This window comes from Haliaeetus leucocephalus, unplaced genomic scaffold (assembly GCF_000737465.1).
Source record: "Haliaeetus leucocephalus isolate CR32 unplaced genomic scaffold, Haliaeetus_leucocephalus-4.0 Scaffold428, whole genome shotgun sequence".
Classification (NCBI taxonomy): domain Eukaryota; kingdom Metazoa; phylum Chordata; class Aves; order Accipitriformes; family Accipitridae; genus Haliaeetus; species Haliaeetus leucocephalus.
In genome coordinates, this window is record NW_010972864.1 from 5,923,121 (window position 1) to 5,941,004 (window position 17,884).

General features: G+C 40.7%; 1 protein-coding gene across 4 annotated transcripts in view; it reads right to left on the minus strand.

The window, feature by feature from the left end:
- Positions 1-17,884, minus strand: part of NOL4 (nucleolar protein 4) — a 195,054-nt gene that overhangs the window by 7,620 nt on the left and 169,550 nt on the right. For all 4 annotated transcript variants that reach the window (XM_010574371.1, XM_010574370.1, XM_010574369.1 and 1 more), the window contains one exon: positions 3,046-3,226. In XM_010574371.1, the coding sequence (XP_010572673.1) occupies positions 3,046-3,226 (181 nt within the window). The remainder of the gene's footprint in view (positions 1-3,045; positions 3,227-17,884) is intronic.

Below are 17,884 nucleotides of genomic sequence, written 5' to 3' on the forward strand. Positions count from 1 at the left end.
ATGGTTCTGTAATTAGCCATGTGGAAGGACAGGCTGAGGGGGGAAGCGCTGCAACAGCAGGCACAGAGAGGTCCCTGAGCCAGAGTCACCAAACAGTTGGGCAAGCAGATAGCTAAGTCTGTAAGATGGGATCTGAATAGGGACCAACTTTATAGGGAGGAAATAACCAAATTAAATGAGTCACGGCATACAAAATACACACATCAGCTGGACTATTAGAGAGGAGAGCTAATTGGACATAGTCATATTACTGTGGGGGAAGGTCCAGAAATAGGTATTCAAGCAGTGAGTTTTAGATAGTTTTGCAACTTCTCCTTTTTTCTGTTATAGCAGATACACAAAACCAGACTGTATTTGCTTATACACACATCCTGACTGAGGTGTATATTTATTTTTATGCTAGAAGAACATTTGTAAACGTGACAAGAACATTTGATGGTTTACTAAATTGAAAAGGAAATGCATTCTTAAATGACTTCTTAGGTCCTGAAAACAATTCACAAGCAAATATCCTGTTCTCCAGAGAGGGAACTCATTAACCATCATAACAGCCTTGCATATGTTTGGAACGAGAGTCCTTTAAACAGAATAACGACTGCAAACAACTGTCCTAGGAGGTCTGTGGAGGGCAATGGTTACCCCTCTCAACTGCAACTCCATCCACTCCTCTTAGTCCACAAACGAAAAAGCAAATATCCATGGACATATCAGAGAGGATTGACAGATCCCAAAGAACTGGCCTCCAAGTCCTCCCATTTCTCCTGTAGGGAAACCAGCTAATGGGGCCAGAGCACTTTACTCTCAATAGCCCAGAGATAATTAGGTTGGCTACTGATTGCTTTTGTGTCAATGAAACTGAGAAATTGATGGAGTTGCCTTTCCACAACTTTCCTAATGATCTTCCTGAAATGGCAAGTGGGTCACAAATCAGCAGCCAGCTAGATTGTTAGCATCAACAACTGGTTTCCAAGTGCTGGCACACAGACTTTTGGTTCATGGAGCTTATGTGCTTTGGATCCTGTAGGATCCCTGTGGAGAAGACAGACACCATTGCGCAACACTCCAACTATGCACAACCATCTGGCAGAGGTATAATGGTTTACTAATATTCCAAAGTAAGAGGACATACAGACAAAATTTTCCAGTGCAAGTAGGGAAAGGCAAGGAAGAAGAAATGTTTGAGCATATGTCAGTATGCAAACCGTAAACATCCACTGGTCCCTTCACCCCAGCAATGCAGTGCACTGTACAGTTCCCCGGCTGCCTTAGCTGTGCAGCATCTGGCAGTTCCTGAATAACAACTGTTTGTCCTGCAAAACCCATCTTAAGTTTTAATTGTGAAAAACACTGGAGTCCTCTATGTTAAAGGTACACAGAAAATGTTGCTTCTAATCAGAAAGTAATGCTAATTTATGATGTTGAATTTGTACCTCATTTTTTAAAATTGCATGCTGAGGTGACATAGAATGTTTTTGCCTAAATCCCACAATTCACTGAAAAAAGGGAGTTATGGAAATGTATCCTATTACAAGAGGTTTGCAGGGAAGAACAAGTACACAAAACAGTTGTGATTCCTCACAGTTTAAGATTATGTAAACCAGGACAATTCTGATGGCTTCTGCTGACAAATAACACATGGGGAGTTTAATCCTACTCTTAGTTGGGTGAAAGAGCAAATGCCAACTGCTTTTAGTGGGAACTGGCTCAGATCTTCTCTGGCCACAATGTAAAAGACAATTTTAAAGTTCTTGTGCATTTTCCCAAGAAACCAGTTTTCCACAGCCTGTCTTACTTTTACGAAAAAAAATTGATCAGAGATCATATTCAGTACCTCAGATGTGTTCTTCATGCATATGGAAACAATTGTAATCATTATTCACTCTCTTCAAGTCAAAGGCTTTTGACAACTAAAATATTATCTTTTTAAAGCCTTTTGAAAACTTAATGCAAATGATTCACAGACCTTTGAGGATTTTGGGGGTGGGGGCTGAGGGAGCAGACATGACCTAAGGTCACCAGGACACCACATACCAGTAGCTCCTTGCAGGCTGCACCACTGGTAGCGTTTTGAAAATTGCTTAGCATGTCGAATATAGAGGCTATAGCTGAACAATTACCATCTTGCCTAAGTCAGCCCATGTACTTGAAGCAGCACTCTCCTACTCGGCCACAGAGGGATCAGGCAGGACAAAAACCCAGGGATTCCTCCATCCTCTCAGACATTTTTTAAATACCGTTCTTGGAGGCCAGAGACCCTCAGGCTTCCAGAGTAATCACTTTTCTCAGACAGACAGACAATACCCTCGTTACCAGAATGGGCAAACCTTTTCCTTTGCTCTGAATTTGTATGAAATCAATATGGGGGACTATTTCAAACAAATAATACAATACGCTTACATCTGTTTGTTACAAAAGCTTGCTAATGTAAGAAGAAAAGAATGTTGTTTAAATAAATGACACCACCGTTTTTTTCAGAGGGGCATACAGCCTCATGGTGACACATAATTACCTGCATCATTTTAAGTTTAGAATATAGATGGATATGCTGATTTCTCATTTAACACTTGGTATGCCAGATCCTTATCTACAGTAAATTAAAGTAGCTAGAGAGACCATGTGCGAAATCTAGGTCAATTCATTTGTGTTACAAAATATGGAGTTCAGTGTTTTCAAACTCCAGCCACAAAAATACTAATGGCCTCATTTCGTGATCAGTACAGGAGAGGACAATAATGACAGTGTAGGTCCTCATAAAGTCATGCAAATCGACTGAAGATCTAACCTGGCACTTTTTTACGCAGCTTTGTTAGAGACTTCAGGTTCAGTCTCGCCCTATTGTGAATTAGTCCCTGGAAACTGAAAGGAGACTAACATGCAGTGAGCAAGTATTTTGCTCAGCAGTAGCTGTTTGCGGGATTTTGTTCCTGCTCATTATCTGATAATAGCCTATGGATGTTGAACCCCTTGGACTAGCTTTCTGTACAGCAGGGGGAAATGTACACATGAGCACATATACACACAGGCACATTTTGTGAGGAAACTCACCACTGCTAGAAGCATCGTTGAGATTTAGCAGCCCACCTCCGAGCCCTCTGTAACTATGGTAACTGTAGGTCCCGTTGCCATTGATGTACAACACCTCCTGTGTGCTGGAAACAGCTGATGTTGAGTAAGTGACCTGGGCTGGCTCCTGTTTGTACTGCTTGTCAGCTGGAGCTGCCTCGTCCTGCAAAAACAAGGAAAGGTTTTGAATAATTGTTACATTTTACCTTGCACAAGAGGGTCTTTTCCATTGTTAAGACTCCATATCTATTGCTTTCAGAAAAGTATAATACATGTTAAACAAGCACAGATGTGTTTCTGATTAACCAAATATCAGCTGAAAAGAAACAATGGAAATAAGCAAGAATACATGTTTCCTACAAATCTGAGAATATTCATTTATTTGTGCTCCACAAGCCAACCATGCTGTTTCTCAAAGGAGAAGATGCATCCTCTCGCCCTAAAGAGCTCAGTCTCCTGCAAAACGCAACTCTGTCCGGAAATACGTGGGAAAGGATAGAAAAAAGCCATTACTTTCTGAGTGACTCTTCTGAGCCAGAGAATCATATCTTTCTCAATAAGACAAATGAATACAGAATGCACCAACTACTTCTTTTGATGTATCAGCCTCAGAAATGACAGAAGGAATAGAGGAATGGAATAAAACAGCATTTCCTGTGTTTGCAGAGGGCTGAGTGAGTGTCCATCCACAAAGGGCCAAGTGGCAAGGATGCCTCTACAAACATGACTTGAAAGCATTTGTCATCTCTGTATAAGCAGCAACTGTACACCATAAGTTCCCCTCAATGCTCCCTGTTTACCTTTTAGATGCTTGCATAATATTTAACAGGATTTAGCAAAATGCCCTCCAATTTTCCCCTAAATGAGATCACGTTTCAGGTGAAAGCATATTTTTCCCCATCTGCACTTACCATAGCTACTGCTTAGAGCACCTCACCTCCACTCATGATCACAGAATGCCCCTGTGGCAACTTTAGTAATGACACAGGTGAAACAAAAAAAAGCATTAAGAGAAGATTTAATGTGTTTTAGTAGTTGGGAACAAGGAAAACTATCAGTGTGTGACTGCTCAGCCCACCACAGGGACATGAGTGCCAGAATTTCTGATTTAGTCTGCAAATGTATTTGAACTTTTTCTCTGTTTCTTTTAACCTGCAGACTTTTTTTTACAGGCCTGACTTTATATTCTTATGTGATGAAAATATATTTCAGTAATTTCAAATAAAATGGATCTATGGAAGATCAGTATTTAAAAAAAACAGAGATGAGAATGTTTGCAGACCTTTTTAGGGTAACTAACTGAAAAATGATCTGTTAAAATTATCTCTCCTTTGTGTAAGATTTTGTCCATTTTATGTCTCTCTCTTCTGCACAACCCTTTTATGGTTGCTAAATATACCAACCTTATTAAGAATGTTATAAAATATCTCAAACCTTTTTTACAGTGTTTACTTAAAAATAAGAATGTATATACCAGCACAGAGGGATCAAATAGTTCAAACAGCGTCCAGTCTCTGTGTTGAAGCAAAAAAGGGTTCTGAAGCAGCTTTCCTCTTTGCATTAGGAGCAGTTGCCAGTTCCACCTCTCAAATAAGACACTGCCAATTTTTCAGAGATGAAGATATCTCTGTCTTGTAGATATTTATTGGTGAAAGAGACTTGGGCACAACTGACATGACTCAGGAGATGGTATATATATTATTAACAGAAATTTTAATATTTAATACAGAACACTGAGCCATCAGATAATTAATTCCATAAACAATCAGAATGGGGCCTCTTGGGCACTAATATGAGCTGAGGCACAGCTTTGCATTTTTAAGAGAGTTGGCCAAACTGGTCTCTTATGCATTTTCTTAAGTAATTATAGACTTAAACAAAGGGCCAAAATTGCAATGTATTTTTGCCAGGAATTCAACTTTAATATCATTTACCTTTTATCTCCAAAGGTCACTGCTGTCTCTTATAAGAGAAAATGTATTCTTTTCTCTGAGAAAATATTCATAAGCTATACAGTAAATTTCTTTCTTGGCAACAAAGCTTAACTCACTGTCCAAATCTCTAACACTCTCCAGGCTGAGATGTTCTGTATGCTTATGTCTAAAACTAGAGGATGGTTCCTGCCATAGACTCACTCAGAGCCTCATTTTATTCTCGCGAAGATCAGTAAGGGCTCTTCTGCAAATTTATCAAGGACTGGACTGTGTTCAAGGGGTGCAGTGCAAAGGGGACTAACTCCTACAGCTGAGCAGAGTATCTCAGGGCCTGTTTCCTTATCCTGACAGTCTGGAACCCGCAAATTTGCACGTCCCTGAATTTACACGTGCTCCAGAGCCCCCTCTAGTCAATGCACTGAAAACCTAACAGTGAGTTTCTTGCAGAGCTGATGCACTGAGCTTCTAGCAGAGCACAGCGAGCAGAGCCTGGCCGGAGGGCACAGCCAGGGCCCTTGGTGCGTACCAGCCCACGCATTAGAGCACATGGCCAAGAAGTGGGAGGCTCGAGTTCTGGCCCCTTGTTGCAATACACGGTGAAGAGGCACAAAATTTGGGACGCAAGGTCTTTGCTAGCTGTGGTGAGAAGGGGACCTGAACTCCGAGCTGCCATCTCCTAGCAACCAGGCTCAAAGCAAAACTGCGGTGGGAGTCATAGCTGAAGCTGTGCTACTGTGTGGAGAGAAATGCACAATTCATAGGGCTACAGAGATAGCAAACAAAAAGGGAGCATGACTCAGTTCCCTTTCGGAGAAGTGCTGCCCTGGGAGGCTTCCAGCCCTGCTCCCTTCCAGCTGCTCCCTAACACGAAGCTCACAAGCTGCTCTGAGGTCGGGAATCCAAGGCTGGGGCCGCACTGCAGAAGGGGGATCTTCGTATTGAACTGACCAGAGCCCTGTGCCACACCGCGGCCTGCCCTGGGCTGGGGCTCGCGGTGGAGCCCAGGCGCCCCGGTGGGGAAGGCACTCCTCGGAGGGGTGAGAGGCGCTGAGGAGGATGCGGAGCCCAGGACTCCGGGTCCTGCGGATCAGCTCTAATCTCTCGGCCACTACACAAAAGGTGGCTTCCTCTAAATATTACGTATATTTTTAAAGAGCAGACCAATCACCTGTACCTAAATGATGAATAAGTTGCCATACATTTCAGACCTGAAATCTAGGCCTCATCTAAGTGCTCAGCTCAGTGCTTCAGGATGACTAAATGCAGAAGTAGGGCAGGATTTTTGGCAAGCAGGCTCAGGTGTCAGCCCTGCTGCTAGGATTATGAACCATTAGCCTGGTCCCAGGGGGTTAGGTGTTCCCTCTCATACATCCCCCGGGATTTAAGCATTTTTCAGAAACGTTTTGTACTTCAAAAGGCAAAACCGTGTCCTTTTTCCTTGCAGCCACACCAAGGATAAAGAAGCCAGGCTCTCTTTTTCTTGGGGAGAAAGAACATGACTATCATATTCACTTTTGCATACGCAAGATTTATGCTGCACAGATTCATTCTCTTCTTTCTTTTCATCTTAATTGCCTTTGCTTTTAAACTAATCTAGAAATTAAACAATCATAGTGTTGTTCCAGACTGAGATTTTTTTAATATTCTGTGTTAGTCATTCAGCACTTCTTGTTTCCCCATATATTTTATTTACACTGGAAAGGCTTAATAATTTATTTAAAATATTATTTTAAAAAAATAATCATAATAATCAGTAACAATTAACCAACCATTTATTAACGTGTTTGACCTAACTACCTGGAACACACACTGTTGTAATTCATAACAGATTTATAAAACCTGTGAAGTATTAACTAACCATTTTTAAACTGTTTATAGTTTACCTTTAATAAGAAGTATGAACAAGATGCAGATATAACATTTATCCATCTAGAATTTGACTTATACCATCTTCATTTTGTATATGGCAATGAAAATAAGTCATCCATCTAACAATATTTCTCTTCTGAATTTATTTTGGAGGATAAGTAATTTAAGTCTTGAGCATATCATCTGGAAAACGACGGAAATCACAGAAATGCAAAAATACCTTTTAGGTACAAAAGCATGCTAAAATACAAAGTTAGCTGTTCACTTGAAAAAGTGGAAGCATGAAGTACATACCATGATCCTCAACTTGGTAAATATCAGAGACATCTATATCTCAGTTTTATGTCCAGGTCTGTACTAGGAGAACACAATTTTTTCCTTAAAAAAGCAGTAGATGCAATTTGTTTTATTTTTAGTCATGGAAGCAATTAAGTAACCCTCTAAGGACAGTACATACTAAGAAAGGATTTCATGAGCTGTTGTATAACCTGTATATTGAAGAAACCCTGCTCTCCTCTGACTGATATTCTGAGCAGCTAATGAATAGTTTAAAAGGAAATACCATCCACAGCAACACAGATGCTAGTGCAGAATGCCATGACTGTGGTACAAAGAACGAGGCTCACCAGGAGTGTCCCAGCCTCCTGTTCCCTGTGCCAGTGGAGGCCCAGCATACACATTTATTTTCAAAAAGTCTGTCCTTTGTGGAAGCAACTCTAACAATGCCATTGCTCCTTTCTGTTCCCCATCTGCTTCACCACCACCAAAATAATAAAAAAAGCAAGAGACTGTTAAAATAAAAAGCCCTGGCAAATCTGTGCTACATTGAGTTTTGATCCCGTATATACACAAGTGTCGGAAATTCTGTGTATTTCCATTAAGAGACAGCAGTGCTATTGCTTTGGTTCCACTGTTAGCAACAGGCATTGCTAACATGTAAATGTAAATCCCAAAAGGGAGTGTGTATGCAGACCAACCCACATGGACAATGCTAGCTGACCATAAAGCTAACAAAACTTCTGCAATAAGAATATAAATGGTAAAGTTCCAAAAATGGCAAAGATGGTGACACTCATTTAACTACTGCTTTCATGAAATGCAGTGTCTACCAGACCGACAAATGAACAACTCTGAGAATGACAGCTTTTAACTGCCTATTTGGCAAGGTGATTTTTTCCCATTCAATTAGAAAAGAGACAAAAAGGCAAACACATTTTTGCCTCATGTTTCTTGATACTTTCTTTTCTAATATGTTAACCTGAAAAATGTGGATTGCTTGTTGTTCTTGTTAATAAACACTTCTCTTAGAATACCACTTTGAGGTTAGGAAAACTCAAATGCAGATTAGTCTTCAAACAAATAGGCAAGCCAGGGACCCAATATTTGCATATGGTCTTCCATTTTTTCAGCATAGGAAAAAAAAAATCATTCACATGAAAAAAAAAACCATGCTTTCATGTGCTTAAAATTTTTTTTTAGCCTCAATAGCTTGTAGTATGGCTTTAGAAGAAAGGAGATAAAGTTTCACATACTTTTCCGATTTGGAACCCACCAATTTATTTCTATGATTTTTGAACCAAAAGTAAAATAAATAGAAACACATGATAAAACCATGTAGCACTTTTCAAAGCATACCCAATTAATCCTCACAATACTCCTGTTAGATAGGACTTTTATCACTGCTTTTCAGATGGTGAGATTCTGGCAACGAAGGCAACCTTAAGCTAGCATTACCTAATATGTAAAGCGCTTGAGTTCTGCAACCCTAACAACATAACGGGCCTTTCTTTGTGTAACTTAGCTTTAAAATAATGGGAAGAAACTCAGAAGTTCCATCACAGGACACCCTGCTGAGTCCGCATGGGGCTGTGGGGCTGGGAGCTCTCTGCCCGTCTCAGCTCTTGCGCAGAGAAGCAGCTGCCGGGGTAAGCAGCCATCATCGTCTGCACGGACCAAAGTGTTTAAAGGAGGATGAGCCAAAGGATTCCTGGCTCCCATTGCAGGGCCCAGAAGGTGGCCCCTTCTTAGACATCTGGAGAGATCACTGCCATTTCCCCGCCCATGACCTGATCATGTATACCTTGTGCTCTGTCTCTTCAAACTTATTTCATACTGTCTCTTCAAAATCCCTGACTCCTCATTCCATCCTTCTTGCTTCTCCAGTTTCATCTTCTACCCTCCATCTCAGTTGCAGTCTTCTTGCCTAGCAAATCCTCATCTCTCCTCTCCAGACAAGTCTCTCCATGCGTGATACCTGAGTGGCTTCAGCAACTCGAGCCCTTTCATTTTCTAACTTGTATTTGATCAGTGTCACAGCCACTGATGGTCCCATCTGAGATTTCTTCTTCCTCCTCAGACTCCTGTCAGTCTCCTAATCCCCAAAATGCTGTCCCACGGGGAGCAAAGCCAGATTCTACAATTAGCCAGGGCAGCTCCTGTTTTCAACCCACATTATTTTTTGCTATTAATATCTGATCCTCTTTCACCACTAGCTCTTTAATTCACCTGATTGGTTTCCTTCACATCACCAGTCTCAGCTACTCACTTCCTCATCCAACCCCATCTAACAATCTCCCTTTCCCTTCATCCCTTGTTATCTCTGCTCCTGCCATGGTTCACAGCCCCAACACTCTTCCCCTCCTTTCTGCACCAAGATCAGATTCCTAGTCACACCCACTGAAATTCAAATAATCTGGGAATTTAGCAAGTAAAATATTTTAACTGTGTAAGCATGTGCATCCATTGCCACATCCTTGGCATAAATGACACCACTATACTGTCAAGACCAAACACAGAGGCTTTCTTTTTTTTTTTTTTTTTTTTTTAAGGAATGGTAAATACATTTAGGGATCAAATAACCCTTACAGGAAAAAATTTTCCTCATTCTTGAAAATGGCTGAAGTTTTCTCTGAAAGAGTTCAACAGATGGAAGACATAGAGAACAGAAAATGTAATCCCTGGGGGCTGAAGGTCATGAAGTTATCACCAAATTGCATACCTAGTATTATAATGGGAAGTGTCAGGTAATCTTAATAAGTGATGATACTACCAACTGCTTGGATAGCACACATTGTTCTGACAGAACACTGGATCTTTTATTAGCTTTAATTACATTAAATTAATTCTCTAGTGTTTGACCCAGCTTTTAATTTTATGACCAATATCCTGGAAGCCTAGACAGCTAAACATTACTTTGGCAGATCACAGTAGGCTAAATTTTCCTTTAACGCTGCAGTAAGACTGTTGACTCAGTGTGCTTAGCAATGGCGGAAATGGTATTTCTGCAAATGATGGATGTGAGTCTTCACTTTAGTTTTGGTTTCCATTGCACATTCTTTCTCTCCTCTCCAGTTGCTAAAGTTTGTGCTGGGATTACTACTCACTAAATAAAACCTGTTCAAGACTAGGGAGGCCTGAACAAAATTAAATAGGCCTACATAATTCACCGAGTTTGAAATCCAAATGAAGCTTCACAGTAGTCCTTTTCATTGGCTGACTTTCATATTTAAAGTACTGATTATTTAAAGTCCTTTAAAAGGACAACATCTTTCAACATTTAGGAGGTGCTCTTACAGCTGTGATCTAAGCATTGGAGGCAAGGTAAGGTTTGTAGAAAAAGGTAATACATTTTCCTAGACCAGGAGAAGAACTTCTGTGCCCAAAAGCTGATCTAATAAAACATACTACATTCCCCAGAAAGCCTTATTTCTCTGACAGCACAATGAGTAAAAGCCAGATTTTCAGTTGAAGTCAGCAGAGTTTCAGTACTCACAGTGAGAAAAAACAAGCACTTGCTACAGGTTCCCTGATGAATTTGAGCACAGAAAAATTAATTCATGTCACCTGTTTGCCATGCTGCATCGTGCTTTCATACCTCAAAACTATTTTGAATAAAGTTCTACAAAATTCCCAGTCCCTGTATTGAGGGATTATTAATGCAAAATTAGTATCTACCTGAGATTTCAACTTATCACACCAGACCCATAGCTGAAACCTGAAAATTGAATTGCTAGAATTTTTATAGTCCATTTAGGAAAATACTTAAAACATACCTCAGATATATTTTATCTGAGGGACAAAGTTATTCTCTGATAATTTTCCAAGATAGATATCTATATTTATATATATGTATGCTTGGATATTTCTCCACCTCTCAGGCTAGTCACAGTATTGTTTAAAATGATGCATCCATTGACAGTGCCATAACCTGTTGTCCAAAATTGTCAGGACAGATAGATTTAAAAAATAATTGCACCTCTGGACAGATTCCTTCCCCTTTAAGTTTAGTTGTTCCTCATAAACAGCATTCCAGGTCTTCATCAGAGGGTAAGGCACTAGAATTATGGATGAGGTCTATGCACAACCAGCAGAAAGACCCCTGAGGTTTTCCCCAGAAGTACTAAGAGTAAATTTGAGCAAGCTGGCTAAAATAAAATATGAGGTCAAGTTCAAATAATATCACAGAACTCATGCCAGGTATTTTTTAGATTGGTAAGTGTTTTGATAATTCAGGGATGGACTTAGCAGTGAAATCAAGAGGGCCATAATTGCCGTCCTCAGGCACACACACTATTTCTCCTCTCATAAGAAACGTCTGGGAGACTGCACAGCTTTCCGTTTCCCACCCTCTGTTATCAGATCTAGACCATGTTTTTCTCTGCCGCTCTCTCTGCATTATTTTCTTCACTTTTACTTACTTAAATCAAGTATGTAAAAAAAATAAGAAAGCCTGTTCTTGTGTGACATACTACTCAATTTGTAGCTCAGTTAGAGCTGGGTATTCCAGCTAAACTCAACATTCATGCTTTAGCTGTGAGTCTATCATCTCATTGTTACATGGAGAGACATCAGTCTCAGAGTTTTCTGGCTCCTGCTCAGAGAAGCAGCTGCCAGGGTAAGTGGCCATCATCATCTGCACAGAGCAGGGCATTTAAAGGAAGATTTAAAGGAAGATGAGCCATGGGATTCTTGGTTCCCATTGCAGGGTCTGGAAGGTGTCCCCTTCTTAAACACCCAGAGATTATTGCCTTTCCCTTGCCTGTGACCCAGTAGTACATACCCTCTATCCCACTCTCCTTGCTTCTGTCTATCACCTCATCATTACATGGAGAGCACATCAGTCTCAGCACAGAATTTTCTGGCATAAATATAACATTATATGAAAAAGTGCTCCTAGCATGCAGATGCAACTGTATTGACCATGTTACGGCCAGAAGTCTAGGTACTAATGACGATTTTGCTGTGAAGTCCAGTATCAAAAATGATTTTCATATTTTTGATTAAAAATGATAAATATAATTTTTTAGATGGAGAGGAAATATTGATATAGTCTAATTGAGCTAAATCAGGTGTAATACAGAGTCCAGCTAAGCATCTAAATTCCCTGTAATGCCAATGGTGATGTAGGAACTTGAAGAGTGTCTATCAAAATGTTAAAAGTTAGCTGCCAAAAGTTTGAGGACCTCTAAACTGTCCTCCTGACACAGGGTATAGAGCCAAGAAAAGAAAGCACCATGATTCAGTTTCAGATCAGAAGGGCAGCAGGTTCCTTTTGCTTTCAGGTTATTAACACTGAGATGAACTGCCAGCATCAGTGCTGTCACCAGACATCAAAAATGACATGAGCCAGTGTTCAACAAGAAATGAAAGCATGAGACCGACACGGAAATAAAAAGGTGCTATTGTGTAGAAGAGAGAAAAATGAACCTCAGTCTTCTGCATTACTGATAGAATGACACATTATTTATAGACTGGAATGGGTATGTTAATCTTAAAAGGTTAGTGTTTTCACATTGCAGTGTTTGAGTCTTGTTTTTTCACTACTGCCACTTCACCTCCAGAACAGAAAACGTTTTTGGAAGAGGTACTCATATGGCTGTTGCAAGGAGTTGTTGGAGAATCACTTTTGCTGGAGCAATAGCAAAGCAGAGAGATCATTTTTCATAGCCTGTCAGCTTTGGCCAGTTCATTGTCCACTGTGATAGCAGAAGAGCAACATGAGCTTTCAGAGGTCATTAGTGGTGCTGGCTGAGCATGGACACATGGATGAGCTATTCCTACAGTTTAGATAACTGTGACGCAAAGTCACTGGCGAAAGAGAAACTGCGTTCTTCTAAAGGACCATGTCTCTCTGTCCAAATGGAAAAGGATAGCACTTATCTTTTTCTGTGGTGCTTGAGATAAACTTACTGTTCTTTAGTGAAGTTCTAAATAGTTGATTTTTTAATGTGCTTTCCCTGGTGTGCTTTTTTCCATCAGGGACAAAGGAATGTTAAAAAGCGTAACTCAATGTAGCAACCACATTTGAGGTGACTAATGACAGAAAGCGTCCTGCAAGTTAAATTTCTCCATAGCTCCTGCTGTTCTTGTCTTAGGTTGCGGTTATCACCCTTCATAAGCTGTTTCATAAGTTATATTGGACATGGTAATGCTCTTTATTTCTCTAGAGAATTTTAATGTATGAAAAAATTTAGTTAGCTAATGGTTTCAACACTATTAATTGAAAGTTGTCTCAACGTATAAGACAGGTGCATAGTGCAAGACTGCATAGTGCACTGCAGTGTATGCACAGCAATGACTTCCTCAGTGCAATTTTAAATAACGTGTCCAGCGATGGCCAGCACCAGATTACAAACAGCTACAGGCATGTAACAGGCAGAACTGGACTTGGTTTGACTACATGAATTGTGCCAATGCCTTTGAGTTTTGGCAAAACTCCTACGTGCTCATGGCATATTTCACAAAATACAGGTGACATATCCCATCGAGAAAGTGGTACAAATTCAGAAAAAGGGACAAAGGTGCCATGCAAAGAGCAGACGAGTCTTCAGGGCCACTGTTTTCTGCTTTGCAGAGGAACACCAGAGGAGAGGGGGCAGGAGGAACTTTTTCTCCTCCCTGTTGCACCAGCAGAGAGAAGAGATTTGTTAGGGCCCAGGCCTCATACAGAATTTCTTCCTCTCAGGATAGGCAGAAAACAAAGGCAGATTCTCACTCTGACCTAAAGAACAGCACAGAGTGGCCCTTGCCTTGGGCCTTATCGTAAGTTACTGATTTAGGCTTTGTTTCAGTAGTCAACCTTGACAATCCCCCCCCTCCTCTGTTTGCACCTCCCCACCCACTCTCAGTCAACATTTTCCTTCAAAGGAAAGCCCGTTTCACTTGGGAGACTGCAGCACCGACCCCTTCAGCCTGCCACAGAGGATGGGACCAGAGAGAATATGGAAGGATCCTTTCCTTCCCTGTGCCACGTCCATAGATCTCTCAGCCTGACAGCTCAAGGCACAGCACCGTGGGAGCAGGCTTGCTAAGCCTGCTCCTAAGAGAGCTCATTTGATACATGCCTGATCCCAAACGTGAAGCACTGCATAATGAACTCCAGGGCCTAGGATGCCCCTGCTGAAATTAGATTAGCTGAAAGTCTGAAGAAAATAAAGGTAAAACTTCAGTGCAAATGAAGTACGGGTTATGTCATGTTTATTCTTATGTTGCTGCATATCCCCTCCAGTCCTTTCAAAGCCAATTTCTTTGCAGAGGCCAGCACCTTGCAGAAGAACACGGCTCCGATCATTTTTGCTGCTTCCTCATTGACAGGCAGTACAAATGGTGGAGTCTGAATATCTGACCTTTCTTCCAAACAGAAAAAACATAAACCACAAGAAAACAATGTCATCTTTTCCCATCCCAAGAGCAGTTTTGCCTGCAGGTAATGGTGCTGAATGAATCAATGTATTACTGAAACTGATGTGTGATGACAAAGGCGTAGCAGTAGTTACTGCTGAACCAGAAGGATGCAAAGTGAGAGAAATTCCTCCTTCGTGGTGCATTCCTCTCATTCAGAACAAGCCTTGCTATGCCTCAGGCAGCTCCACTTTTACGATCACAATCAAGCATTTTTCTCTTCATTTTTCATACTTATGCGTACTGTCCTCAACAAATTACCTCAGTGAGGCACTCCGATAGGGAGAGACGTTTCTGTTCCCCCTTGCCAACATGCCATTTTTTAGTGACTATGATGGGCAGCACGTTCAGCTGGGATAGATCAGCATTACTCCATTCAGTGCAGGAGGACTGTGGCACCAGAGCACCAACAGAGAAAATTTTTTAACTCGTGAATCAAATGTTTCAGGAGCATGCAGGGGAAAGTGTGTGGGAGGACTGGAGCAATGCTTGTGCCAGCTTTGCAGATTTATTACTACAATATCATCACGGTCAACATAATTAAACCTCCCACTATAGGTCTCTTCGTCTACTGCATTACAACTGGTATCACTCCCACCACTGACAGCATATTTTCTTGACACAAAACAGCTTTCCATACACCTGCTAGCTCTGGGGTATGGAGATGCAACTACTGAAAAAGGCTTTATTGGAAAACTATGGGGTATGATTTGGACTTTTGAGTGTTTCTCCTTCCTATTTCTCTTCTGCCCCACACTTTCTTTTAATATTACATATATTGGAGTGTGTGGCAGGGGGAATGGACCAAAGCACTGTATATTAGATTCTAAATGAAATTCTTCTCATTTAGAAACAGAAGATGACAGCGTAGACATGAAGCATTTGCGGTCAATGCTGAATTAACTTCCTCAGTTTCAACTAATTAAAAATGTCTGTGTTCTGCTTTGAAAAGGAAAAAAACAAGCACGCTGAAGATTCCAGCTTATTGCCATATTTAGAGTATGGTGTCTCTTCCACAGGTAAATTCTAGTGGGAGTTATAGACAGCTGTCTTTCAAAAAAAACCAGTTTTCTGTCTGTTAGAGAGTGAGCAATTACTTTTTCTGCATGCACTTAATGACTGTTTTCAACAGTAGGTTCAGATATTTTAAAGATATTTTACCCTGTGTTTGATACATTTGATTGCTAATTATTTTATTTCAAATCTGTGTTAAAACTTGAACTGCATGTTTGTGAAAACCGAAATTCTTTCTATGAATTAAATGCAGGATGTCTGTTTTTGAACACTGCCTCAGGTACAACTTGACTTTTACAGTTTAAAAAAAAAAAATCTTTTCAAAATAAAAGGTATTTTAAAAAACCCCTGACCTCCCCACCCTGTCTCAAACTATTTAGTAGAAAGAAAATGTTTTGCTACTGAGGAAGACCTGCTCTAAATTTTTGACAGAACTTGGTGCACATCCTTTAACTTCAGTACTCTGAGAGTTCTGTATTTTAAAAGATTCAGTAGATAAGAAGTGATGCTTTGGGGTATGGCCTTTTGATTCCACAACTGTCAAACCAGAGTAGCATAAGCCATTGGAAGAAACAAAGAAATGAACTTTGACTGGCCTTTGGAGGATGCACTTTCTGATTTGCTTCATTAATGGAGACAGTAAAACTGAAGCTTAATATGAAATACCATGAGTAATAAGCATGAAATTTGTGCGCTGCAGTACAAATCTGTTTGCCAAATATTCTCATTTCAGGGGAGGATTCTTCTGGCACAATGCCTGGGCTGCTGGCCACAGCCTGCTTGGCTGCCTTGCCCTGTGCCTAGCCTCTTTAGCAGCTGGTGCTGCTCCCAGGCAATGCACTCAGCTCCTGCTCCCACAGCTTATTATATTTTTTATTTTTTTCTTAGAAAAATATGTTTCTAAATTTAGTTTAGGGACATCAAGCCAGTTGTTGAATCACAAACATGTTCCTGCTACCAAACATAAGCAGTCTGTGCGTACATTTCTACATGTATCCTCCGCATGGAGAATTGCACTGTTCTAACCAAGGAATACATCTGAATCCATTGTGCAACTGATGCTTTGAATTTAAGAGTAATTTATTATTGTTTAAAGTCTTCTAAATATACTAATTCATTAACCAAAACCAAAATATGCCAGTCTTGAAAAGTAAGAGTTTGCACATGCACGCTGGGTTTGCATTGATTTCATTAAACTGGCTCAACCTCTGCACGATAACAGGGATTTACTGACCAGAAACATTATTCCCTGCCTGTGCTGTAGGCAGGAGGGTGTGTGCAATGAAGTCATTAGCTAAACACAGGAAAGGAAGGACAAAATCATGCCTTTTACATACTTGTCTCTACGCTAGAAACATCTGACAGGCAAGAAAATGCTTCACATTTAATATCTTTCTGCCATATGAAAGGGAGGGGTAAGTAAAAAGGTCTCTATTCTTGGCTTTCAATGTGGGAGCAGGAAGAACAAAAGCCATGACTCCAAAACCTCCATCTTTGAGCCTGAGGAGAGAACTTTCATATCTACATTTCCATCAGCCTTTCCTCTTCTGCCTCCTTGACAGGAGATGGATATTAAAGACACAGGGAAGAAGGCTGTTCTGGTCCCTGTTCCTTTTCATTCCACCTATGGTAGGAAGGGGGACAACGTTGTTTAAAAGTTCCTGTCCAAGAAACAACCTGACACTCCATTTCTGAGCCTTCAGCTTTATCAACCTCCAGAACAGAAAACTTACATTGGCATCAATTTTACGTCACATTTGAGATCTTATTGCAGCTTGGGGTGTTTACAGTGTTCCCTAAAATCTGCAGCTTGAAATTCAACCATATATGCTCAGCACGAACAGTCTGGAAAAATAAAGCATTTTCTAATTTAATGATCTCTGTGTTGAGGTGAAAAATTAGCTGCTTACCTTAGGGCCTCACTGTAAATCCAAGGCATGAAATTATTTGCAATTGCATGCCTCGCACATTACTCCTTTCCAATACATGGAGCAAATTTAATGTAGGTTGGGCTGGAGCATGGAGGCAGGGGGGTTGCCCTGTGATACTCGGCAGTCCCTTCCAGCTGCATCTGCTAATGACAGAACCCTATCCAGCACTGCTGAAATCAGGAATTTTGCCACTGACTTGAAAGGCAGCAGGATTTAAAATTACAATGCATACCGCTTATTTTCTTCCCCTTGACAATATGGCCAGTGCATTGTGGGTAGGAAGCTAAGTTTCCCAATACTAGTACATAATTTGATCTCCTGACAATAATCCACATGCAGCTAAATGGTGCCTGCATAACATTTTGTGCCTCAGTGGTTAAAGCATATCATTTG